Source organism: Dama dama, chromosome 24 (assembly GCF_033118175.1).
Source record: "Dama dama isolate Ldn47 chromosome 24, ASM3311817v1, whole genome shotgun sequence".
NCBI lineage: Eukaryota > Metazoa > Chordata > Mammalia > Artiodactyla > Cervidae > Dama > Dama dama.
The window spans coordinates 47126493-47153529 of NC_083704.1; the positions used below are offsets into that span (position 1 = coordinate 47126493).

Sequence of the window (27037 nt, forward strand, 5' to 3'; positions counted from 1 at the left end):
GAGCACAATTAAACTTTATTTTTGGTGATTTCAAACCAAATTTCCCGCCCCTTTGCTGTGCAGCACTTCCCCGGGGGTGGGAAGGGTCCAGACAGGGTTTGCTCAGCCCCGTGTTCCCACAGGTCAGCAATGGTGTCAAGCCCCTGGTTAGGCAGCTGGAAAGGAGGCTGGTTTTATAGGGATCTCATTTAGATATGAAAGCATTCTTGGTTCCCAGCATGAGGTGTAAGACCCACAGGAGCAGAAAGGGCCGGAGGGCCAGACACAGCAGACACGGTCTTCCACTGCTACTTGAATGAGAGCTGCAGAAAATCTAGAGCTGGTGAGGGGGAGGATGCGGGGAGATCTGAGAAAGGCTGGGAGGAACAGCCAGACTGGAAGCCTTCGGGAAAGACATCCTGGCTGTCTCCGTGTGGGGATTTCGAGTACAGGTTGTTTATCTGGGAAAGGACTCTGGAAAACAGCCATAAAGGGCAGGGAAGTAAGACAGGGAAGAGAAGGCAGCCCAGCAGGGGTGTGTTGTCGACTCAGCTGCCGCAGCTGTGCATGGTGAAACTTAATCCCAGGGGAACCCGTAGGAATTGGCGTCCAACACGCACCTCAGAGATCTCAGGAGAGGTAAGGGAGCTGGGGTGCTTACACAGCAGCCCCTGTGGGCTGCCGGTGTTGGGAAAGTCCTGGGCACAGTCTAGTCTGCCCTCCGTGGGGGAAAGCAGCCATCTTGGCTTTGCAGAGAGTCCTTAGCCAAGAGATGTCAATACCAACCACAGGAGGCCACTGAAGGGGAGAAGCCCGAGGGATATGGTGGTAAGACCCTGTCTGGTGTCTCTGAGAAGGGCCAGGGAGGGACAGACCAAAGCCTGGGAGGAGGCATGGGGGCAGAAAGCACTGGCCCTTGGGCTCCTGGAGCATGTACCAGGGAGAGAGCAAGGCTCATGGAGAGGACGCCCAGGCCCCAAGCGCAGACTCCCCGAGCGGTGGGACAGCAGAAGCCGAAGTCCTGTGCACTCCACGGGTGTGGGGCTCACAGTTACTGAGTTCTGGGGACAGACAGGGCTTCCGAAGGGCCGAGAGGGCCTGGGGTAGAGGAGGACGGTGTCTGGGAGCCCTCACCAGGGGCCTTGGCAGGCGGCGGCGGGGGCTGCAGTTGCATGGGGTCAAGATCAGTGATCAGAGCCTGGTAAGACGGCAGTGAGCAGGCCTGGCTAAGGAAGTCAGACGGCGCCTGGCCGGCCACCCTGCCGATGCCGCAGCCCCATGCCTCTTCCCCAGGCATGGCAGCTCACTCTCAGGGGAAGTTTGCGGCCCCACCCGACCCCCTGCACATCCACATAATGCTGGCAGCAATGGGAGCAAGCAAACAAATTTGCCCCATTCCTCCCTTTTTGTTCCAAGTGGAAGGCTCTCCCCACACCTGACATGCTGACAGAGGGCTGCCCCTGCCCCCCCAGTACCCTTCCGTCCTGACCCCCCAGGACCAATGGGTCAATCTTGGGGCAGGGGGGTGGGGGGCGTGCTTCTGAAGGCCCTGGACCCCGACCAAGCCCCTCAGCCTCTCTTAGCTGACTCGCTGTAGTGGGTGGCTAGCCGCCACTGATCAGAAAGGCCAGGCCCAGCCCTGAGTGCTGGCTCTGCCACCCTCTATCTGGACGAGCAGGTCATGTCACCTCTGGGCCAGAGTTCTCCTTTGAGAAATGGGGCAAAGGGCATCAGTCTCTCAGGGGCTTGTGGGCACTAAATATGATAAAATAGCCATATCACCAGAAGTCAAAGAAGAACATACGTATGTATGATGTTTGGGGAAATATTGGGCCAGACAGCCCCTCTGGGGATGAAGGTGCAAGCAGTTTGCCTTATTACCATACACTACTCTCGTGTATGGTATTTTGGAGGATTTTTTTTTTTTAAGACAAGCAAAAATATCTCATAAAATTAAACGAGGACGAATAAGACCGCTAAAGTGAGGCTATAACCAGGAAGGAAGGCAGTGTTCTCGGCAGGGGCCACTCTTTAAAAAGGACCACCTGGTTGTGGTGCTTTTCTAGAAACTGCATTTGCACAGCACTTCAAAGAAGACTGAGAAAACGTCAACAGGACGAATCAGAGAATTGAGGAAGGGTCTCCTGGAGATGGGGAGCTTGGAGAGGCAGCACAGCGAGAAGGTTGGTGCCCCACCTCCCCCAACCCCCTGTCCCAGCTTGTGCTCAGGCTGGCTGGTCGGTCTGCTCTCTCCTTTAGAGGACTGCCCGGGGCTACGCAAACCTTCTTTGCTCCCGAGTGCAGAGAAGAGAGGCCAGGAAGTGCCAGCGTTCACATGAGCCCGGGCTGGTCCATAGCTGATGACTCCCTGGTCTTGGGGCGGGACAGCCATGAGGGGTAATGCACGCATCCCCCAGAGTCCCCTGTGGGCTCGAGTTAAAGCTGGGACTTTGCCTGAAAGCATCCCTTCGCTCAGTTCCTTCCTCTTCCCCATCCTGCCCCCATCCTCCAGTCCTTCATAAATCACTGGCATGAAGTCGTGTCCTAAAGTTAGCTTCTGAGGGACTTTGGTCCCTCCCCCAGGAGAGGCGGTGGGCATGGCCAGCGGGTAGGGCTGAGCGCAGGCCTGGACTAGGAGCCAAGACCACCCTGTCTGCACGGATTTTCCTTAAACACCACTTCTTGAAGCCACACTGGGCCTCGCTGGGGCTGGCGTCACAAACCACCCATCAGACTCCCCACGTCATCTTCAGGGCATTGTGGTCACTGTAGGGACCCCCGGGTCAGGTCAAGACTGGGGCAGGATAGAGAATCCAAAAAACCAGCCATCGAGAGCTGAGTCTATAACACTGAGTCTACTACCCTCCTGAGGGTCAGCTCCCTCACTCACCTTCTATGTGTCAGAAACTGGGGGTCTACCGGGGACACCCCGATGAAGGAAACGAGGCACGTTCCTGCTCGTAGTCCAGGTGGTCACAGATGAAGACGCAATGCGGCTTGATGAGGACTATGTTGGGGGAAAGCTGTAGGGTCAGGGAAGGCATTCTGGAGGAGGCAGCACGCACCGAGAGCCCTGGGAACGTGCCGGAGTTCACCAGGCCACGAGGGGAAAGCGGCGTGTGCCGGGCGAGGCAGGAGTATAAAGGAGGCCCGCAAGGGGCACAGAGAGGGTGCCAAGCGCTGAGCGGACGGAGCGAGGGGGCCTTGTGGGCTAGGCGAAGGGCCTCAGACTCTGTCCAGGAGCTGTGGGGATACACTGAGAGATTTAAGCTGAGGCTGGCATGATTGGATTTGCAGTTTTTAAGACATTCCTCCTGGCTGTTGTATGGAGAAGGGAGTGGAGGCAAGAGGGTCAGTGAGGAAGCTGCTGTGTCATCCAGGGAGAGTGGGTGGTGGCCTGGCCAGAGACAGGATGGGGGAAAGGGACCAGTCTCAGGGGTGTTTGGGAAATAAAATGGACAAGACTCGGGAACTCACTCTCTCATCATCGGGGTGACAAGTCTTCAGGAATCCCTGCAAGGAACTCATGACCTCAGAATCTGGGGCTTGCATTTCCCTTCATCCTTCCCACCAGCGTGCCAGTGCTGTCTCCCAGAAGTGAGGATGGGGCCATGAGCGGAGCGGGTGTTCCCCAAGTCACAGAGAGGTCTTTCCAGTAGCTGTAATTCTGGTCCTCACCAGTAGGTGGCAGCCCAAGATAGAAAGGGAAGGATGGTATGTTCACCCAGGTCTTGGGAAAGGCTGGTGCTTAATAGACTGGTCCCCTGGGACTTGCCAATGGGCAGTGGACTTGCCACCACTATTAAGAGGCACATCAAAACAGCAGTCCCTAACTTCTCTGGAGACTTGGCTGTCATCCAAATGGGCTCTGCACAGAATTTTACATGAGTTACCTCATTTCATCCTCATAGCCGCCTGGGATGGGGATCCTCATTATTCCTGTTATCCATACAGAAAATGAGGCTCAGAGAGGTCAAGTAACTTGTCCAAAGTCACACAGCCGAGAGCCTCAGAGTAAAGATTGGCATCCCGGTTTATCTCCATCACTACAGGAAACATACTCTTTTAGAAAAACTTGCCCTAAAACTACTCTGAAACTACTGCTGTTTTCTATCCCCCTTTACCTTTCCGTCTTGACTCCCTCTCCCTTCCTCCTCCTCCTGCATGCCTCTGAAGACTTCTGAAAATTGCCCGAGGTCTCAGCATCTACCGCCATTCTCTGGGAGAGATGGAGGGGGCTGGGCTTGGGAGATCTGGAGCTCCTCTGCTCAGAACCCTGCCGCGTACTGCAGGCCCTGCTTCTTTCCACAAGGCTGTGGGCCAGGAAGGAGCAGATGTTTATCTGCTTTTTTCGGATGAAGAAAGAAGCTAAGCATTGTGCCCGGGCCACACGGTGAGACCAGGCCAAGCTGGATCTGGCTAGTCCTGACCCTCCACCACCAGCCGTTGTTCCAGAAACCACTTGTATATTCAAGCATCACCCCTGCAGGGACCACCATCCCCATTCCTCCTGCCCAAGGTGCAGGGTCCAAAGGCTGGTTTTCAGACCCCTGTCCTGCCAGCAGCGAGGCTTCAGACATTCAGTCAATCGAGGCATCCAGTCAAGCCAGCTTTCAGTGTGGCTCATAAGCCCTATTTCAGCAGGACTCCAAACAGGTGGGGAAAAATTAATAAATGTGTAAAATTCCTTGTTCTCCCTTCCCATCTCACCAAGAGCCAAGCCAGTGGATAAATATGGGACAGCTGCTAAAAGAGTTTGGTCTTCAGGGTTGACTGACGGCGCTTGTACTGCTGTGGCTGACGGCCAGTCTAGTCACCGCTCTTTCCAGTTTTGTGGGTGTTTTTACTGCGGGAAATCAGAAGCTGTACCCCTACTGTGACTGGGACAGGGAGAAAAGGCAGGGACTGAACCCAGAAGAAGCAGCAGAGGAAAGAAGCCACACTTTTGCTTGGCTGGAGGGGCCAAAGGCGCTGGAGGAAATAGAGCAACAACAATAACAACGGCATTGATAATTGCCATGCAGGGAGCACTTGCGATGAGTTAGGGCCGCGTTAAGCGCTCTACATGCTTAAGACTTTTTCATCGAATCCTGCATCATTTATTTATCCCCTCCACCAATATATGGGCTTCCCTGGTAGCTCAGATGGTGAAGAGTCTGCCTGCAATGTGGGAGACCCCGGTTCAATCCCTGGGTCAGGAAGATCCCCTGGAGAAGGAACTGAAAACCCACTCCAGTATTGTTGCCTGAAAAATCCCACGGGGCTGAGGAGCCGCCAATATGTCCTCAGTGACTGCGGCATGCCGAGCACTATTCCAGACGCAGGGGAGTGAACTGAGGGAGAAGACAGACCAGTCCCAGCCTCCGTGAGATGCCATTCAGGTAGGGATGACAAGCAATAAACGCAGTTTCCGACAAGTGCTGTAATAAATACTAAACAGAGAGCTCTGAAGGCCACAGGAAGTCTGGGAAGGCTTCTCTGAGGCAGGGATAATTGAGCCTAAAAGATAGAGAGTAAAGAATCATGCCAAGATTTTAAAAACAAAAGAAATGAATTCAAGGGAGAGAGATGGGAAACATTTCAGGCAGCAAGACCAAAGGTGCTGAGGTGAGAACAAAAGGCGTCCGAGCAGGAACTGTCAGGGAGAGGAGGGTGCAGCAGGTGAGGTCCCAGAGGCAAGCAAGACTTGCTGAATCAGACCTGTGGACCACAGGATTCCATTCTATGGGCAAAGCCGGGTCTAGAGCACCTAATCCTGCACCCTTCACCACCAGCTGCCGTTTCATACGTCATCCATGTCACAAACCATCAGTGTGCCAGGCTCTGTGCCGGAGGAAAGGGAAGGCCACCAGGGTTTCCCCACCCAGCCAGCTCTTGGGAAAGGATGCTGTGCTGAATCAAACTGCTTCCCTGGGACTTGCCAGCAGGCAGCGGGTCGATCATCGGTATTAGTAACAGCGGAGTAACAGCAGCATCTAAATTCCGTGGACAATTGCTGTCGTCGAAACCTGTGCCAGAGCTTTATGTGAATTACCTCATTTCATCCCCACAGCCCTGTGGGATGTGGGACCGCTGTCATCCCAGTTTGGTCAAGAGGAAGATTATGAAGCAGGGAATGACGTTTAAGCTTTAACAGGACAGTGGCTTCGGCTGCACACACCTTCCCTTCCAGCCCTCAGAGCAGCACCCCCTGTGAGCTGTGGTTATCTGACCACCCCACCACCAACTCACACACACACACACACACACACACATGTGAACAACCCAGGGCTCAGAGGTCAAGTCATGTGAGGAAAAGAGCTGGACTCCAGGCCAAGGTGACCCCAGCCTTAATCTTGCCCAGGCCGGTGACAAGCAGCAGGGAGGGGGTGGAAATGAGGAGGACGGTGGCTGCTGGGAGACACTGAGGCCTTGGCCCCCAGCCTGGAATCCGGCCTCCAGATATTTTCCTGGCCTGAGCCCAAACCGGCCGCCCGGCTTGGACTGCTGCTCTGGTGAATGAAGCATTCCGCTCCGGGCATCTCTGCTCCGGAGAACCCCAGCCCCGAGTGCCTTCTCAGATCTGTTCTTAACAGGCTGAAACAGCCTCAGGGTCACATTCCCACACAGACCCTCCCGATCCCTGCCGGGCCTGTCTGCCGGCTTGATGGTCAAGCCCTGCCCTGCGGGCTGCCAGAGGTCACCTGCTACGCCCCAGCTGCCTGCTCTGGGGGGGAGAGGACTGCTCTGCTCCTCCCTGGGAGGGGCAGGAGTGCGGGAGGTGAGGAACCACCGGGACCCCAGGAGGGCCGCGGCTGCCTGGGGACAGCAGTCCCCTCCGTCAGGATCAATCACCCTAAGCCTGTCTGAGGAGCAGTCGGCTTAGGAGCAGCCGTGAAAGCCGCCTTTGTGCCCGAGGAGAATGAGCCGCAGGAGGACGGGGGCCCCTGGCCCAGGGCACCCCTCGGGCCCCGGATCCTGAAATAACACCGAGGGGAGGACACCCCGGCCTGGCCCCGGGCCCAGCCAAGCCCGGTGCCTGCTTTGTGCCATGGGAGCTGCCCAGGGGAAGAAGGTAGGCACCCCCGGGGGTCCTGCAGATGCCCTGGACGCGGGGAGGGAGGCTGCGCCCGCCAGGTGGGGTCCCTCACACACTGCAGGTCGGCCCCCTCCTTGAGCTCAGCGCTAAGATTTCATGTAGAATCCTGGCTGGGGCTCAGGGCAAGGCCCGCGTCCAATCTCTCCATCTCTGAATCAGACCTGGGGCCGCCTGGCCTCTCAGGCTCCCTGGTCTTATACACACACACACCCCTTCCTGTCCTGCCTCCAGGTTCCCTGACCGCTCCCCGAAACCCCCACCCCAGCACCAGGGGAGCCTGGCAGAGGTGACGGCAGGGCAAGCAAACAATAACCACCATTGTAACTAACTGGGCTAGCCAGTTATCACCAGAGGTAGGGCCAAGGGCAAGTTATTGAAGCTCTTGGTAGCTCATTTCCGCATCTGTGAAATGGGGACATTAGTAGTCACTACCTCCCAGGCTTGTGGTGGGGATTAAAAGAATTACAACATGCAAAGTGTTTGAAAGAGTGCCTGGCACATAGTGGGCTATATACAAACTATGGCCTGTTGTTGGTAGATTTGTCTTCATATCATTATTTTTTTTTCTCTCTTTTTTTTTTTATTAGTTGGAGGCTAATTACTTCACAACATTTCAGTGGGTTTTGTCATACATTGATATGAATCAGCCATAGATTTACACGTATTCCCCATCCCGATCCCCCCTCCCACCTCCCTCTCCACCCGATTCCTCTGGGTCTTCCCAGTGCACCAGGCCCGAGCACTTGTCTCATGCATCCCACCTGGGCTGCTGATCTGTTTCACCATAGATAGTATACATGCTGTTCTTTTGAAATATCCCACCCTCACATTCTCCCACAGAGTTCAAAAGTCTGTTTTGTATTTCTGTGTCTCTTTTTCTGTTTTGTCTTCATATTATTATCCATCTATCCATATTGTCCATCCATCTATTATCCTTCTAAGTCTGGGGTCTCCATGGGGTGGGGGGAGGGAGTGTTGTAGATAGCACAGCCAGGGCGGTGTTTCTGCAAACAAGATCTGTACACCCCTTGTGTTGGCTTTAAACATGGGGGCGGGGGAAGGTGTGGGAGGGGGCTTTTTAACCTGTCACTATCTCAGGCCTCACCCAGAGCTCCTGGGTCAGAGTCTCTGAGGAGGGGCTGGGAGTCTGAGCCTTTTCACACTTCTTGGGGGAATTTTGGCACACGCTCACAGCCATACCAGGACTGCCCACCAGCAATGTGGTCAGGTTGCCAGGTCCCAGCTCCTCCACCCACTTCCTGTGGTGAGGAACCCCACCCTCTGCATCCCAGTCCTCATCTGGGAAGTGGGGTGGGTGCCCGTCTCTGGGGGGTTCCCTGAGATGCTGCCGGTAAAGTGCTTATCAGCTTCCTGACCCCCTGAGGGCCCCATACACAGAGATGCCAATCCTTACCCAGCTGTGATGATCTATTGTATTAAAGGCAAGGAAGTGAGGTTCAGAGGCCAAGTGTGACTTCTTAGCCATTGTGGAAAAGGACAGGATTTTGAACCCCTTCTGCTTAACTGCAAACTTTCTGCCAACCCAGCCCATCCCACACTTTTCAAATTTAAAGAAGAGTAAATCATGGACCTGTGGAGGAAGAACTCTGGTCCTTAGTTTCTCCATTTGCAAAATAGGAGTGTTGGGCTAGATAACCCCTGCATGCATGCTAAGATGTGTCCGACTATTTGCAACCCCATGGACTGTAGCCCACCAGGCTCCTCTGTCCATGTGGATTCTCCAGGCAAGAATAATGGAGTGGGTTGCTGTGCCCTCCTCCAGGCGATCTTCCCGACTCAGGGACTGAACCCAGATCTCCTGCATTGCAGGCCGATTCTTTTTTTTTTTTCCCCCCATTTATTTTTATTAGTTGGAGGCTAATTACTTTACAGTATTGTAGTGGTTTTTGCCATACATTGACATGAATCAGCCATGGATTTACATGTATTCCCCATCCCGAGAGGCCAATTCTTTACCATCTGAGCCGCCAGGCTTCCTAGTGCTGGTCTCGCTTCCCATTGCAAGGCTGACTCCTGCCTGTAGGCGTCAGTATGGGTCACCTGCAGTCAGGGCAGGAAGGTGATGAGACACAGCCTTTGGAGTCCCAGAGCTGCCCTAGCCCTGGCCCCAGCCCCAGCCGATCCCCTCTTTCAGAAACATTCTTTCCACTCCTCCCCTCTGGATCCTATCGGTGCTGAACTTGAGGCAATAAGTCATCATGGAAGCCAGGTTCCCAGGCCTAAAAATGACCCTAATAAGGTCTGTCCCAGGAAGGACGAAGTATAGCTCACGGTCTGCCTCTCCCTGTTCCCACTCTGCGGCAGACATCACAATGGATCCCCACACCCTTTCCCACTGAGTCCAGACAGCTTCAGAATCCTCAACGCAGCCTAACGGGTCAGTCAGAACTTGCCCCCAGATTGAAAGTCACACCTATCCTTGGACCCAGCCCCTTCCCCACCCCAGGGGAAAGCCCTCCAGGGAGAAGGCAGCAGGGCACAGTGATTGGGAACATGGGCTACACAGTCAGAGGCCTGAGGTCTGAGTCAGTTCCTCCACATCCTCTGTGACCTTCGGCAAGTCACTGCACCTCTCTGATTCTACCTTAGTAAACAAAGGATAAAAGACCCTCCTCAGATTGTCCTAAAACCCAGATGATCCCATGCCTGGAACAAAACGGGCGCTCAGTCTCTCCCTGAATCGGATCCTCCCGTGCCTGCGTCCTCTTCTGAGCCTCACCAAGCTTCCCTTGAGCCAGCAAGGGCATCAGCAACACGGCGAACAACAGGCATAAAAGCTGACACCCAGCAACTGCGCCTTCCCCCGCTGGTCAGTGGTGAGCCAGGCTGGAGCGTAGGCTGTGAGTGAGCCTCAAGCCCAGGCTCCCCCATCGGTAGACCACCCCACCAGACCTCCCCCAGGCCCGCCTCCTCCTTCCAGAGGCAACACCCCGCTGGCCTCTGTGTGATGTGCGACAGGCCTGCTCTGTGGAAAGTAATTCCTGTCACCTATGCATTTACTCTCTGATGGGCTTGTCCCATGAAATGCACCCTGCTATCCTCAGAGGCATCCCATACCCTGCCCCCAGTTTAATCATAACAACTCTGGAAAAGCCTCGGTGATGCGGTCCAGTCCCCCCTCACTGAACAGCTGGGAAGACTGAGGTCAGAGAAGGGAAGGAATTCCCGGGGCCATGCAGCCAGGGCCAGGGCATTTCTGTAGTGCCTGCAGCTCCTTCCCCAGCACCAGGAAGGGAGGACGGAGCTGCCCCTTGGAGATGACTCCTGCCCACAAAGTGCACTGTCGGGGTACCGAGCTCCATCCACCACATCTTCATCTCTCCCGCCCGCGCCTCCCCCAGGAAAATAGTGACTGGGTACCTGCTCCCCTGTGGCTTCCCTGCGAGCTCAGTGGTAAAGAATCCTCCTGCCAGTGCAGGAGACCTGGATTCGATCCGTGGGTCAGGAAGATCCCCTGAAGAAGGGAATGGCTACCCATTCCAGTATTCTTGCCTGCAGAATCCCATGGAGAGGGGGGCCTGGCAGGCTACAGTCCGTGGGGTCACAAGTAGTTGGACATGACTGAGTGACTAAGAATACTTGCACCTGCTTCCCTGTGCCGGGAACTGAGCCAGGGATAGAAAGGGATGGTTCCTGCCTTCACAGCCGTCTCTGTGAGTTGGGGAGATGGACAGGCAGGCAAATAATGATGGTGGGAACAGCACGTGTGACGATAAAGATGGGGCTGACCGGTCGGACTTGTCGGGACCATCTCCAGCTGCAGTGAGGGCACCAAGTGTGAGGACTCCAGGTTGGAGTCAGCTGCTGAAATTCTCATAAATTGGATTTCACTTAGAATGCCATCTGCTTTGAGGAAGGGAAAACCCAAAACCAGCTGGTCTAAACAATAAGGAAATTTATTGGGTTCCCTAAGTGGAGGTCCAATGGCTCAGTAATGTCTCCAGGGCATTTCCTAGAAACATGCAAGCAAGGTTCCCTTGAATTTCATTGGGAACAATTAAGTCACATGCCATCCCTAAAGCAGCCCTTATCCCCTGGGGAATACCAAGGGCATTGGCTTCACCTGGAATCCTGAACCTGGTGCTGGCAAAGGATGGAAGCAGGCCCATGGGACTGGTTGAGGCCAACCAGAGACCCCTTGGGGCTGGAGATCAGTCCCCCAATGTCACCCCCCAAAACTCAACAGGAGAGAGTAAGATGGATCCTGGGCATTCAGTCATGCCACCCCTGTGGGAGAGGTGGTGGTATCTCTGACCATGGTGTGAACAGAGAGAATGGAAAGAAATTGAAAAGTTCAAGGGGGAGGCAGAAAGCATGCTGGACCAAGAGTCAAAAAGCAGACATTGTTGCCCCTACTCATCCCGGGCAAGTTCTGAACTTCCCTTGAACTCAGCATGTTGTAATCTGCAAAGCGGGTACCCAGGCCACACTCAGGATTTTTGCAGAGGATCAAATGAAGGCACTTTCAATACACGGAAGCAGTGTTTCTGTTTGGAACATTCCAGAAGCTGGAAATATTGGCCAGCTGGGTGTGTGCTGATTTTCTTCATTTTTTATTTTTGGCCGCACTGGGTCCTTGAAGTGGTGCACAGGCTCTTTGCTGCTATTCACAGGCTTTCTCTAGTTGTGATGTGCTGGCTTCTCCTGGCTTCACTTGTTGCGGAGGCACAGCTGTAAGGCGTGTGGGCTTCAGTAGTTGCGTCTTGTGGACTCTAGAGAGCAGGATCAGTAGTTGTGGCACATGGGCTTAGGTACTACCCCACAGCACGTGGGATCTTAGTTCCCCAACCAAGGGTCAAACCCATGTCCCCTGAATTGGCAGGTGGATTCTTAACCACTGGACCACCAGGGTCCTGGCATGGACCTGGTGGACACCGTTTTCCTGTGCCCTAAGACCATCTGTGACCGTTTTCCTGGGCCCTAAGGCCACCTATGACCGTTTTCCTGGCCCTAAGACCATCTGTGACCGTTTTCCTGGGCCCTAAGGCCACAGGACCACCACAGTCCTGGTGTATGTTAATTTTAGAGAGATGAGTGCAGACAACAGTGTCCTGTGTGGAGCCTTGCTTTAAGTTCTTGTGACAGTGAGGTTGCAGGTCCTTGGGTAGAAAGAGTCCAGGAAAAGCAACTCCCACGGACCTCAGACAGCACTTGAGGGCATGGACACAGCATTCTCTAAAACATTCCTCCGAACTCAGCACCACCCGGCTTTTTCACTTCCGTGAACAACTCTGTTGATGTTTGCCAAGACGCTCATTGCTTTGCATTCATCTTCATTAGAAGAACGTTTCCGTGGCTGAAACAGAAGGGAAAAAAATTGGGAGAGATGGGTAATTTTGATAAACAGCCTGGAAGGGAGTGTTTGTTCTTACAGAGCCCAAAAGGCACCCATCTGGCACGGCCCCGCTGACTCCCTGAAGAGTTATCCCCATCGTGATGGATGGGGCTCCCAGCCCAGGCCCAAGGAAGGGTTCCACTCGCCAGCCCACAGCTGAGCCGGCCCTGAGGGCTGTGTTAGAAGCCCCTCGCCATCCGCGCCAACCTACCCCCCGCTACTCTGCCCACCACCTCAGACCGCTTCTCTGAGGGGAAAGTTTACCACCAGGCTCCCAGAGGACTCTGAGAATGGGGGGCTCCAGGTCAAGAGGAGAAGGTTGTCAGGAGCCCATGGGGAGACCCCTTCCTCACCCCCAACAAAACAGAGACCTGCTCCTGGCTGAGCCCCGACTCCTCCCGGGCTTCACTCACGCCAGCGGCTGATGCCTGGAAGGCCCTCCCGACGGCGGCCCGCACATCCAGCCCGTCTCTGAGCTCCAGGCCCAGAGCCTGCCCACCTACTCTTGTGACTGTTCTTGGACCAGGCGAGTGTTGAATTCTGACTGTACCCCCAGCAGACGTTCATCACAAGGTGTGAGGGCAGACGAGGAGAAGGGGGCAGAGCAGTTTCTGAGCACTGACCCTGCCAGCCACCGCGCTCGGGGCTTTCACAGGCTTCCCTTCACCCTCCCAGCCCCGCAAGGCAGACGATGCCATGCCCACATCATGGATGAGTGACACCATGGATGCGCCCCTCTGAGTGGCTCAAAGGGGCTTTTGAAGGCAGGTGGAATGACCTTTGGAAGCAGAGAAAGGGCACCATTTTCCAAAGGGTCCTAAGGCCACCTAATGAAGCTGTCATTCTCTGCTGCTCTTGGCTTCCCAGGCTGGGTTCAGGTCGGGCACTGCACAGAAGCGATGAGTGCCTGGGTTCATAGGGGTGGGAATACATCCCACATCTGCCAGTGGGGCCTTGTGCCCGGGTGCTAGTTAAGTCTGCCCAGAGGCAAGAGTATTGCTCTATTTAATGGTGCAATGCCATCCCTTAAAGCCCTTCAACCACCTTTCCCAAGACTAAAACTTTTCCTGTCTGTCTTTGTGGCTGGAAGTCAAGCTTGGGAGGGAACGACGTTGAAGGAGAAAGAAAGATGCCTGCCCAGCTGGCACTTCTTCTAGGACGCCTTCCCTGCCTGGGTCTCAAATGCCCACACAGGACTCGGGGCTGAGTAAGAAGGGGAGGGGCAAGCCTGTCCCAGAGCTGTGTTTGCCTAATTAGGTCTGCATGTTTTACTAAACCTGAAGGACTAGCAGGGGTGACCGGGAAGGGGCCAGGGAGATGAGAAGGGGGGTAACGGTCTTCTTGTGAATGTGCTAAGAATCCTCACCACAAAGGTACAGACGCCCCTATTTCACCAGGGCAAAAACCCAGACTCAGGGAGGCACCCGTCAAGTACCGGAGCTGGGACTTGAACCAAATCCATCTGGTTCCTCAGACCACCTTCTCGTTGACTTGCTTTTTTCGAGCATCAGGATGAAACCGCATCTCCAGCCAGAATAAATCTTCATCTTGTGGGTCGAGTTACTAGCTGGTGGTGATTCCGGCCGCACTGGGAGCGGCGCCGAAGAAGGGCCTTAAAGTTCAGAGGAATTTAATTTCCATCATGAAAGAACTCGGAGGTGGGGCAGGAGGGGCCAAATCAAAAGCCGGCTTTTGAGAAGGCAGAAACCCAAAAGCAGCTCCCTTGCCAGGGGCCCGGGGATCTGCTTTCGGAACACTGTGTCTCCTAAGCCCTCATGAACAAGGGGCTTTGTTCGAATGAGAGATCAGATCTCAGGCCTGGGGGGGTGGGGGTGGGCAAGTGGCTGGAGCCTTGCTTCTTCATCTAAAATCTGAGAGGAGTAAATACAACCAGCAAAGCCACCCCAAGGAAGCCATGGGAGGCAGGCTTGGTGTTGGTTTTCCTGCTTCCAAGGGTGCAAGTCACGATGGGGCCTGGGGTGTCTCACAGGGATGTCACCCCTCCGGAACAGAACCCGCGGGGCCCAGCCAGAGACCAGGGGGTGACTGCTGTTTAGAGGGACCTCCTGCAGGGTTGTCCTTATGCATGTGCACTCTTGGGAACACTTTGGAGTCATTTTGGGGTGTTGTTCAGTTGCTCAGTCATTGTCCGACTCCTTGCGACCCCATGGACTGCTGCACACCAGGCTTCCCTGTCCTTCACCATCTCCCAGAGTTTGCTGAAACTCATGTCCATTGAGTTTTGGGGTGTACGATGGGGCGAACATTTGTGGGGAGTCCCACCATCAGGTCAGCATCAGTGAAGGTCCCACAGAGATTCTGATCACAAGCAGGCCCTGGGAAGTGACATCTTGGTTCCCTAGGGCTGAGTGGCTGAAAGCAGCAGAGGTGTATCCCCTCACAGCACTGGAGGCTGGAGGCCTGCAATCAGGGTGTCAGCAGAGCCCGGATTCTCTGAAGGCCCTGGGAAAAGCCTGTTCTCTGCCTTTCTCTCTGCTCCCGGGGTCTGTGTGTGCACGCTCAGTTGTATCCGACTTTTTGCAACCCCATGGACTGTGGTCCACCAGACTCCTCTGTCCATGGAATTTTCCAGGCAAGAATACTGGAGTGGATTGCCATTTCCTTCTCCAGGGGATCTTCCCAACCCAGGGATCAAACCCATGTCTTTTGTATCTCCTGCATTAGCAGGTGGATTCTTTAGCACTGCGTCGGCTACTGGTCGGCCATCTTTGTCATCCCTTGGTTTATAGATGCATCTCACCCGCGTCTGCCACCGTTGTCACATGGCATCTCCTTGTGTGTCTACGTCTCTTGTCTTCTTAAAAGGGCACCAGTCATATCAGCTGAGAGCCCACCCTCATGACCTCATTCTAACTGAGTACATCATCAGAAACCCTGTTTGCAATTCAGGTGACGTGCACAGGTACAGGGGCTAGGGTTTCAACATAGCTTTTAGGGGATACAATTCAATTCAGCCCCTAACCGTGACCCCGTTCATTCTCTCCTGGCTGTGCTCCTGGGGCCTGCAGTTCATGCTGGCTTCTGTTCTTGGCAATGGCTTCCCACGCGGGATTCCCAGAGAGTTTCATTTTGATTTGGAAACGGACCCTCTACTCTCCTGAGTAAAACCCTTGAAGAGCAGTTACAAGGAAATCACAGCCATAGAGAAGAGGGGATGAGCCCTCTGCCCTTGCTCCTGCCTGGCCACCTAAGACGCTCACACTCACTCTGCTCCAGCCACCCTGGAGTCCACGGCTTCCCCCAACAAGCCAAGAGCTTCCCCGCCTCAGAGCCTCTGTTCTGCCGTGCCCTCCCCATGGTGTGCTCTGGCATGGCTCTTTCCACTACCGGCTCCTTCAGGCTTCAGCTTAGAGAGGCCACCCCTGACCCCTCCAGCTAAAGTACCTCCATCTTGGTCCCCAGTCCTGCAGCTGCTTCACAGAACTTACTTGAGTGTTTCTTTATTTTTGAAATTTTTTTGGCTGCCCTAGATCTTCGCTGGTACATGCAGGCTTCCTCTGGTTGCAGCAAGAGGGAACCACTCTTCCTTGTGGAGCGCAGGCTCTAGGCGCATGGGCTACAGTGATTGTGGCACAGAGGCTTTGTTGCCCAGAAGCATGTAGGATCTTTCCAGATCAGGGATTGAACCCATGTCCCCTGCACTGGCAGATGGATTCCTAACCACTGGACCACCAGGGAAGTCCCTTGGCTGTTTCCTTAACTGTTTCATAGCTGGCTTTCCCAAGCCCCACGTCAGCTCCGTGAGGGCAGGAACCTCCCCGTCACTCAGTCTGGATGCTAGGGGACATATCCTAGGAAGGAGAATCAATGAATCCATAGCTACCATCCAGGAAGGTCACTCCTTCATTTCACAGGTATGTCCTAAGCATCCACTTTGAATCAGACACTGCCTCAGGCCCGGGACATGGAAGAGAGCCCAACCCAGTCCCAGGACCATGGTTGACCTAGGGAGACAGACTACAGGCTGCCCTGAAAGACTGACCAACAGGATTAGAAAAGGGAGCCCTTCACACAGGCCTTCACCATCAGCTGCCAGAAAATATTGAAAATTCAAATTGTGGCTTCCCAGGTGGCTCAGACAGTAAAGAATCTGACTGCAATGCAGGGAACCCAGGATCAATCCCTGGGTCGGGAAGATGCCCTGGAGAAGGGAATGGCAACCCCCTCCATTGCCTGGAGAATTCCACGGACAGAGGAACCCGCCGGGCCACAATCCATAGCGTCACAAAAGAGTTGGACCCAACCCAGCACGCATGCACTGTGTCCTACCACACCCCTCCCCTCTGGTATCTGTCACCCGCTGTGGGGCCCAAGGGTGGACAGGCGGCATGGAACTGTAGGCCAGGATAAAACCACCGGCAGGGGTGGGATTACCTCAGCATGCTGCTACTGCTTGTATTCCTTAATGTCTTGATCTTCCCTGTATTGTGCCTGGTAAACACCTTCCACTTCACCCTAGTCTGAGCAGCTGGGAGACAGTGGTTTGATTGCTGGATCTACAGTGAGATGCTGCTGTCGTCCTCCTCTGCACTTGGGAAAATTGACCCAGTAAGTGCCTGGCTCCAAAGTCTGCCCTCCCCTTGAACTCTGCATGGCATTCATTCTGCATTTGTATTGTATTTGGTTTTGTATTGTATCTGGTTTTGCGTTAGTATTGTATTTGGTTGCAGTACACCTCCACACACCTGACCCCGGAGGACCAAGATTGTAAGGGTCAGGCAGGGTATTTGAGGTGGAGTGTACAGAAGGCTGCAGTCCGTAGTGTTGCAAAGGGTTGGACACAAGTGAAGTGACTTAGCACGCACGGGTGGTCAGGCCACTCACAGAGGCTGTTCTCTTGCCCTCTGTCCATCCCGTGCTCGGCCAGTTTCTGCCTCACCTATCCCCCATGCACAGGAGCGTGCTTGCCCTCTGCCCAGCTCATGATGGTTCTAATCCTTAGCCCAGAACGGCCCCACCTGCTAGTTTATTAAAAGGAAACACCTGCCCTCATGATGCTCCTTAACCTAAGGGGCTCTGCGGGATATGCCCCAGCTGCTGGTTTCCCTGGTAACTGATGAACCAACCTATTGGTCCATTCGTCTATAAATAGCAGCCGCCCTCTTCCCGAGTAGCAAAGATGGCAGTCATGACCTGTCTGCTCTCCTGCCTGCCTTACATGCTGGCATGTCACTCTGGGACCTTTTGCTTCAGAAATGTTAGACCAAAGGCACATCTTGACGACTCCATCAATATCTCCTGACTCTTTCTTCTTTCTCAAGGCTGGGCAACTACAAGGCTTGCAGACCTGCAGAGGGTCGCCCAGGGCCCACCCTCCTTCCCCCCGGTAATCACTGGTTTGTTTCCTACATCTGTGAGTCTGTTTTGCTATATACGTATATATATATATTTTTAGATTTGATGTATAAGTGACATCTTCGTGTTTGTTTTTATCCGTCTGACTTATTTCACTAAGCATGGTGTTCTCTAGGTCCTTTCATGTTGCTACAGATAGCTGAATTTCATTCTTTAAGGCTGAGAAGTACTCCATTGTGTCTATATACGCCACACCTTAATCCACTTGCCTGTTGATGAACACTTGGGTCGTTCCCATCTACTGGCTATTGTAAACGGTACTACTATGAACATTGGGGTGCATGTCTTTTCCAATTAGTGTTTTCATTTTTTCCAGATATATACCCAGGAGTGGGGTTGCTGAATTATATAGTGGTTACTTTTGTTTTGAGGAACCGCCATCCTGTTTTCCATCATGGCTGAACCAATTTACATTCCTACCAACAGCATACAGGTGTTCGCTTTTCTCCTTGCCAGTGTTTGTTATTTGTTGACCTGTTGATGATGGCAGGTGTGGGTGAGATCTCATCATGGTTTTGATCAGCATTTCTCTGATGGTTAGTGATGTTGAGAGTCCTTTCATGTGCCCATTGGCCATCTGTATATTGTCTTTAGGAAAAAATGGTTGAGTGTTCTGCTGGTTTTTTTTTTTTTTTGATTGGGTTGTTTGCTTTCTTGGTGTTGAGTTGAGGTGCTGCTGTATGTTTGCGTGTTGACTGCTTGTCAGTCATGTGGTTGGTGGGTATTTCCTCCCAGTCAGAGAATTGCGGTCATTTAGGGGACGATTTCCTTTGCTGTGCGGGGGCATTTGCGTTGGCTTGGGAGCAGCTGGTATGTTTTTGCTGTTGGCTCTTTTGCCTTGGGAGACCAGGGGACTTGCTGTGTGGTACTCCGCCTGTACCCTCTTCTGGGAGCTCTCTGGCTTCAGGCTTTGCACTTGGGTCTCTCGTCCATTTTGAGTGTCTGTACGTGGCGTGGAGGAATGCTCTGGTCTTGTGTCCTGCACATGGCTGTCCAATTTTCCCAGCACCATTTAGCAAAATGGTTGTCTCTTGTCCATTATATATTCTTCCCTTTTTCAGTTTTTCCTCTTTAAATCTTTAATAGTGATGATTTCAAAATCTACAACTCTTAGTTGTCTCATAAGGTTTTAAGTGTGTTTGAACTTTTGAAATGTCTTTTGGTGTAAAAAAAAAAAAAAAAAAAAAAATGAGGGGACACTTCCACTTCCCACTTCGTTTTATGGTAAAGTAATGTTGATATCAAAGTTCAATAAGGACAGTAAAAGAAAAGTAAATTACAGGGTGATCCACTCATACACTGATGCAAAAAAAAAAAAAAAAAGTTCTAGGCAAGGCTCCAAAATCCCGAAGCCAGGGCTTGGTGGCCCTGGAATTGCTCTGAGCCCATTGCTACAGCCGTCTCCTTGCTGTGGGTCTAGTCTGTGCCTGAGCAGGTCAGGGACTCGGGCCAGAAATGACCACAGGCTCCGTCTCGGAATCCTGCCATTCCAGAACCAGGCCAGAGTCAGTGGAAAGTTCCAATGGCAGTTTTTCCAGGGATGCCTCATCCAGGCTCAGCCAGGTGAACCTGGAGGAGAGGGAGAGAGATGTCCCAGGGGGACTTCACTGCCCGGTCCTATCCACCGGCACTGTGGCCTGTGGGCACTCCCCTGCGCCTGCTCTGCCCGCAGCCGGGAGCCTCCCAGCTACAAAGCCTGGGCCTGCATCCCCAGGAGCTGAGACTGAAGACTCTCGGGCGCAGACGTGGACTGGCCCTAAGGGCCCAAGCTTCCTGCCTCCACCTCCTGCCACCATCCCGGGGCAAGGGCTTGGCCGGCGTGGGAGGCTGGGCTCCTGGACAGCGCTGTGTGGGGACAGTCTCCTGCAGAGAGCCCGGCCTCCTCCCAGGCTCACCACCGCACAGGGGCATCGTGGCCCGGGGGACCCTACCTGGCAGGGGAGCCATCAGTGAAGACTTCCTGGAGAAGGTGCTCTCTAAGCAGCCCCCTGGAGGGATGTGCCAGGCCAAGGGGAGGGTGCAAGGTTCCAGGTGGAGGGGGACAGGCAGAAGCTGGGCAGGACTCGGGCAGGGGAGAGTGCTGTGGGAGGGGATGGGGGGCAGAGGCTAGGGGAACTGTGCCAAGCAGCTGGGCCTGAGATGTGTCTGAGGTTAGCCAGCTGGGAGTCAGCAGTAGCTTCACATCTGTGGCCCCGGCCATGACGTCAGGAGAACCTCTGTCTGAGTCCTGGCTTTCCTGTTCACTAGCCTCATGACTTTGGCTACCTCCTTGACCTCAGCTTTCCCATGTATGAAACTGGGTTAATAACAGAACCTACCAAACACAGCACTTGAGACATTGTAAAGGTTTAGCAAAGGGCAGCTTACTATTTGTTATTCTATCTGATCAGAGTTGGTCAGCTCCTTCCGGCTGGCCATACGGAGCTGCGTGGAGCTGCCAACCATAGCAATATGTATCCTTCAAAGAGATGATAACTGAAGCCCAGGAGTGGGGGCGGTAACAGAGGGACGGGGGAACAGGAGAGATGGATCCTTGTGCTCCACCAGAGGCCGGGGAGTGCGAGAGGAAGGTCAAGCAGATTTGCTTCCTTTCAGGGAACAGATTGTACCAGCAGCCGTATGTGATCAAAGCCAGATGAATTGGCTTTTTTCCCTCTCTATTTTCCTAACTTTCCCCAACACTCCATTTTCATCCTTTTTAAAAGTGGACTTTGCTGCTCTAATTTAAAAGTTTTCTCAGTTATTACTGAAATACTATATGATAGAAAAATCATAAAGTACAGAAAAGGAAAACAAAAATAAAATCACCCATTATTCTCGCATCCAGCATAATCACTGCTGACAGCATAATTCACTGTCTGAATCCTTTGAGACTTGGTGGTCCGCGCTGTCACTGTGTGGACCCGTGAGGCCTCGCCCCCCACCCTCTGCGGTAGATCGCACACATCCTTTGCTGTAGCTCCTTCCTCGTGGGTGCATCGTGTCCCATGAATGTGGACCTGCCACGGTGTGCTTAGCCAGTCCTTGATTTGGAAGTACTTACTTTGTTTTTTGGTACTTGCACGTCGTAGTAGATGTATTTTGGTGCATACCCCTTGTCCTTTCCTTGGGATAAATTTCACTGTTAGGCTCATGGGTGGGTTTCTATGAAGTAACATATAAAATGCTATGTGTACATGAGGATGATCAGACTCCCCAAGAAGAGGGAACAGGGCCATGTCAGGTTTTTGAGGGAGCTCGTTTCCCAGAGGCGAGAATCTCAGCTGCAAAAAAAACATAATCTCCAGAATGTGACTCGACTCATTCTTCAGTCTCATACTGAGCACTTTGGCAACTTGGACCCCCAGGGCTTCAAATAACTTTATTTCAAGGAAATAATAATATCTCATTTGGTGAGTGATTATGATGCGCCACGAACCATCTCACAGCAACCCCACGATGTCGGCACTACTGTTGTCCCCACTGTACAGATGGGAACCTGAGCTCAGAGAGGTTAGATGCCTGGCCCCAGGTCATGCAGCAGGGCAGTGGTGAACGCGGGAATCAGACCCAGGCGGGCGGCAGCCTCACAGCCCACTCCCTCAGCCGTGGGCCTGCCCCAGCATCACCACCCGGAGCGGTGGTGTTTCCCAGAGCCAGGCAGCAAGCATGCCCTGAAGCAGCAGTTCCCCTGCTTCTCTAGATCAGGTTGTCACGGCTCTCTAGGCTGAGTTTCCTCCAGGGAACTGCCTGTAAACACATGCTGCAGAAAGTCAAGAGTACCTGCCTGACCGAGGGTGGTCAAACACAGAGAGGATTTGTAATTCTTTGGGCATAACTACCCCCTCCCTGACAGTAAAGAATCTGCCCGCAATGCAGGAGACCCGGGTTCGATCCCTGGGTTGGGAAGATCGCCTGGGGGAGGGCATGGCAACCCACTCCAGTATCCTTGCCTGGAGAATCCCATGGACAGAGGAGCCTGGCGGGCTACAGTCCATGGGGTCGCCAAGGATTCAGACATGACTGAGCGACTGTCTCACACACATACCTCCTCCTCCCACACACACACCCTCCTGTCCAGTCACCTCCAAGGCTGGTATATGGAGCAGCCCAGACTTATGACACCTTTATCTGGTACATAGCAATCAACCCCACATGCTGGGGGAGGCCCGAGTTTCCTTGAGCTAAACCAGCCACAGCTCTGCCCACCACTTAGGCGGAAAGCACAGTGGCCCTTGGACATTCATTAAGTCCTCTGGGAGCAATATCAGTGACAGTTTACCAAGAGCTGGACTTACTGAGCACTTACTGTGCCCCACGCCTAAATGGGTGACAGAGCTAGGAGGTGTCACAACACCAAGACAGTCTTGACCCCAGGGCCCACAGCTTTCTCCCACTAACCCTCAGGAAACCCAAGGAACTTGGGAAGGTTCCAGATTTGGGCCGAATTCAGCCACCAGGCAGTGAGCACCTGGGGGCAGGGACCAGGCCTTCCTCATCCCAACAGACCGCGCCTCCTGGACGAGGGGTCCTGCATTGGACAAACCTGGGGTGTGGGCCGTTTGCCACCTGCCAGCTATGCGACCTTGGGAGAGTTACTTAAGCCCTGTCCACCTCAGTTTCATCATCTGTGAGTGGGGACTAGTGGTGGCCATTTATTGATAGTGTGGAGGCTGCAGGCAGCAAGCCAGATGAGTCAGCAGAGCTGGAATCAGATGTGATTCCTGCCCACCCCGCTCCGTGCTGTGCCTGACACGGGAAGTGGCTGTCATCAGTGATGTCATGACTTCCATCCTGCAAGTGATTGAACTGCTGCCTCCTCAGGTTCAATACAAAGTCTCCACAAGGGAACAGCCTCCGGCTGTCTAGCTCCCAACTAGGAATAATAATGACGTAACAGTCATGGAGACAGCTAAGATGTATTGACTGCAGAATGTGAGTCAGTCCAAGCTCTCAGCACTTCACATATTAACTATTCGAGACCCAGCCTTGGGAGAAGGTGGCTGCTTCCCACATTGACCCCCCCAGGGAGGAGAGACGGGGTCAGCAGCCATGCCCAGGCCAGCCGGTCTGTGCCTTGGGCCTGGGGGGTGTCCCCCCCAGGAGACCCCAGGCCCCACATCCACGTCTGGGAGCTGGAAAAATGTCTCTACCACCTCACTAACTGTTCTGATGGTTTGGGGTTGGGGTGGTCTGCACAGGGCTGGAGAAACAGAAAATGAGAGGTGTTGGGGAGAACTGGCTTCCAAGCCTCCCCAGGGCCTGGGGCAGTGCTCTGTAAACCTTTGTTGATTGTAAGGGAGGGTTCCATTTCTTGGGCTTTTGTTAAGTTGTGCAGTCGTGTCTGACTCTGCAACCCCGTGGACTGCAGCACGCCAGGCTTCCCTGTCCTTCACTATCTCCCAGAGTTTGTTCAATTTCATGTCCATTGAGTCGGTGATGCCATCCAAACATCTCATCCTCTGTCATCCTCTTCTCCTCCCACCTTCAATCTTTCCCAGCATCAGGGTCTTTTCCAATGAGTGGGCTCTTTGCATCAGGTGGCCAAAATATTGGAGCTTCAGCATCAGTCTTTCCAGTGAATATTCAGGGTTGAATTCCTTTAGGATTGCTTGGTTTACCTGTTTTGTTTTTTTTTTTTTCTATATGCATAGAAAGCATAGAAAGCAAGACTGGAAGGATATATGTACCAAATATTAACTTTGATTATCTTAACTATGGAGGGGCTATGGGGGGATATAATGGTCATTGTGTGATTTTTTTTTTTTGCACTTTCTACGTTGTCAACAATGAGCAAGTGTTAATTTTATGCTCAGAAGAAAGTAACATATTTCTGTAAGTTCAGCACCCACCCCGTTTTATAAAAGAAATGAAGCCATTTGCTTCATTTGGGCTAAGCCATTTGCCCAAGGTCACACAGCAAGAAAGACATGGCCATCTCTCCTTTTCCCACGACCATGCCCTGAAAACAGCCCAATCCTGCCAGCTCCCCTGGCTCCCCAGAAAGTCCCCTGAGAGAACTAAGGATCCCTGCAGATCTTGGGAACGTGGCCAGTGGAAAAAATACATGTAAGCCCCCATTCCAGCTCCATGGACTCGCCGCTTATTCATAAATAAAAGAATGCCCAGGCTATTCTGGGCACCTGTAATTTTCTACTTGAACAACCAGGGAAGTGGCTGCCTGCCCGCCTCTCTGCCCCACTCACAGCTCCGGAACAGGGGAAACGCAATCTCCCCTGGTGTAACGGGATCTGGGGCCAGACCTCACTGCTGATTTCCTTGTCCCTGCCCTGTTCCAGAAAGCCCCAGTGTCCCCCAAGGCCACCCCCACGGGGGACTAGGGAGGGAGACTCCAGACCGGGTTTGGATGCTTTGGAATAGGTGGTTTCTTGCAGGTGCTGAAACCAAACCCCAACTCCACCACGTGCAGCTGTGGGATGCTGGGCAAGTGACTCAACCTCTCTGAGCCCTAGTTTCTTCATCTGCAACATGGGAATAATGACCCCAGCTTGCAGGGTTGGTGGAGGTGAGGTGTCTGGCTCTTAGGGTAGTTGTTGTTGGGCAGCTGGTGTTACTCCAGGTGTGAGGAAGGGGCTATTCTGGAAAGAGACCTGCATGGGATTGTCAGGCAGTCATCTGACTCTGCTGATGAGCTCTGTGCTCTTAGATAAGGAAAGTGAAAGTCGTGTCTGACTCTGTGACCCTGTGGACTATAGCCTGCCAAGCTCCTCTGTCCATGGGATTTCCCAGGCAAGAATACTGGAGTGGGTTGCCATTTTCTTCTCCAGAGATCTTCCCCACCCAGGGGTCGAACCTGTGTCTCCTTTATTAGCAGATGTATTTCTTTTTTTTTTTCCACCATCTGAGCCACCAGGGAAGCCCAGATAAGGAAATCCCCTTAACTATTTGAAGCAAAATTATTTTTCCCATGTATCAAAGTAATTATGATAAGTATTAATTTTTTAAGTGAATGAAAAAATTAATCATAACTCTTAACTGCTATTTATTGAGCATCTACTCTGTTCTAGACCCTTCTCGGTACTTTACATGCATTTGCTTAATTCTCCCAAGTCTACTCCTGTTCAGAAAGGAAAACACTGGGGCTTGGAGAGATGATGGGACTCACGTGAGGTCACATGGCTGGCAAGTGAGGCAGAAATAAAACCCAGACCTGTCACTCTCCAAAGCCCACTGGTTTTCTATTGCAGTGTAACACATGACTACAGAACCTGCAGCTTCCGTATCTGTCACAGCTCCCATGGGCTAGAGTCCTAGCCTCACTTAGCCACATCCTCTGCTCAGAACCTCACGAAGGATTGCTCAGGCTGGGGTCTCATCTGGAGGCTGACTGGGGCAGAATCTACTTCTGAGCTCATTCAGGTTGTTTTCAGAGTTCAGTTCACTGTGGTTGTAGGACAAAGGGCCCAGAGGCTTGCTGGTTGGAGGTTGGCCTCAGCTCTTGGAGGCCACCCACAGTTCTAGAGGCTGCAAGCCGTTCCCGGCCTTGTGTATGTCTCAACAGGCCTGCTCACTCCATCAAGTCAGCAAGGAGAATCTCTTTGGCATTGCATGTTAGCAAGACACACACACACACACACACACACACACACACACACACACACACACACACACACACACCCCATTACCATAGTTATGTGTGGCACGCCATCACCTTTGCCATAGTCTAGTGTTAGAATCAAGTCACAGATCCCATCCGCACTCAGAGGGAGGGGGTTATACCAAGGTGTGAAAACAGAAGGCAGGGTTACTTTGAGATATCTCATGCTCTTTTCCCCACCAGTTTCCTCACCCCCACCCTCCAGGAGAAAGCTCAGAGCTGGCAGCTATGAAGTTAACTCTCATGTTGCCAACTCCTGGTCATATGCTGGGCCAAGAAAAGTGGCCCTCATGGGACAATGACTCATGACATTTAAGAAAGGTCTGAACCCCCCAACCCTTAGTCCCACAGGTCCAGAGGGAGAGCAGAGATGGGCAGGACATCGTGCTCAATCCCAAAAGACTTGCCAGACAGCTGGAAAAATATACCAGCCAAGTGCTCTTTTGTAGGAGCCCTGAGTTAAGAGGAAATAAAAGATAATTTAGCAGCTCTTATAGCAGAAAGTCCAGGAGTAATGGCTTCAGGTAAGGCTGGATCCAAGGTCTTTATAAAGCCTTCAAAACCTAGTCCCTCTCTTCGTCATGGCTACACTTTCCTCTGGTTAATTCCATTTCTGAGCCAGTCCCCCCTCAGAGAAGCTACCAGGGGCTGCAAACTAATATCATTCTTAAAGCTAGAAGGGAGACAAAGGTATGGGCGAGCGCATGGCTTGTGACGAGAAGTCATTGGAAATGAACTTGAGAGAGGAGGTTGAAATGTAGAAAGACTGAAATGCAGACAGCAAGACTAACCTTGACTCTGTGGTCCAACATTTTCCAGTGCCTTTCACAAGATTCTAGCCGGGGTTAGATGAGCCAGCAGCCTGGGTTAAGGCCCGCGGAACCAGTGTCTTTCCTGCAGAGCCCCTGCATGTTTCCACTTCCAGCCGAGAATCTTTGAGAGCAGAGCTGTGGGCTACAGCATCCCGTATGGAGTAGTTCTCAGTTCTTCATTCTGAGAAGTGCTGCTGTGGGTCGTAGGAAGTCACTGAAGGCAGCAGAGCAAGGAAGCAAGTCAGCAAACGTGTTCTGGGGAGAAAACCATGGAAGCCCACTTGGGGATGACCGTAATCATCCATATGAAGGATGATGATCACCCAGACCAGGGGGTCAGTGGCAGAAAAAGGAATACAGGTACATGGAGAGAGATGGGACATAGGAAAATATATAAGTGGGCTCAGAAAAAACTGCTGTTTTGGTGATGGTGACAGTGAAATTTGGTTTCAATTTTAGCTTTTCCACCGAAAGCAGGGGCAGTACTGGGACAACACATGGGCTTGGAAGTCCAAAAAATTGGTTTTTGGCTCTCCAGCTCTGCCATTTGGGCATGTTACTGCATCCACACGAACTGTGGTTCCTTCACTTGTTAAATGAGGGCATCGAGTCCTTTTTCTCAGGGTTCTTGTGAGTATTCCAAGATAAATACAGGGAGAGACTGCTCAGCCATGATGGAGAAACTGGTACCAGACCAGCCCAAAGTATCACAACACCTGACGCAGTAAAAGGCAGCTGCTCTTAGACAGTGGGCCGTGTGTGTGTGCGCGCACGCGTGTGTGCATGTGTGTGTGTGCGCGCGCGCGCACGTGTATGTGTGTGCACGCACGTGTGTGTGC

At 52.9% G+C, this 27037-nt stretch overlaps 1 protein-coding gene across 2 annotated transcripts in view; it reads left to right on the forward strand.

Moving 5' to 3' along the window:
- The first annotated feature begins 2049 nt into the window (after positions 1-2049).
- The window catches only part of FAM107A (family with sequence similarity 107 member A), a 93026-nt gene continuing 68038 nt past the window's right edge, over positions 2050-27037 (forward strand). The window contains exon 1 of one of the 2 annotated variants that reach the window (XM_061128228.1): positions 2050-2162. In XM_061128228.1, coding sequence (XP_060984211.1) covers positions 2130-2162 — 33 coding nt within the window. In that variant the 5' untranslated portion in view covers positions 2050-2129. Of the gene's footprint in view, positions 2163-6768; positions 7034-27037 lie in introns of those variants that run through there. The other variant, XM_061128231.1, reaches the window with a different exon arrangement.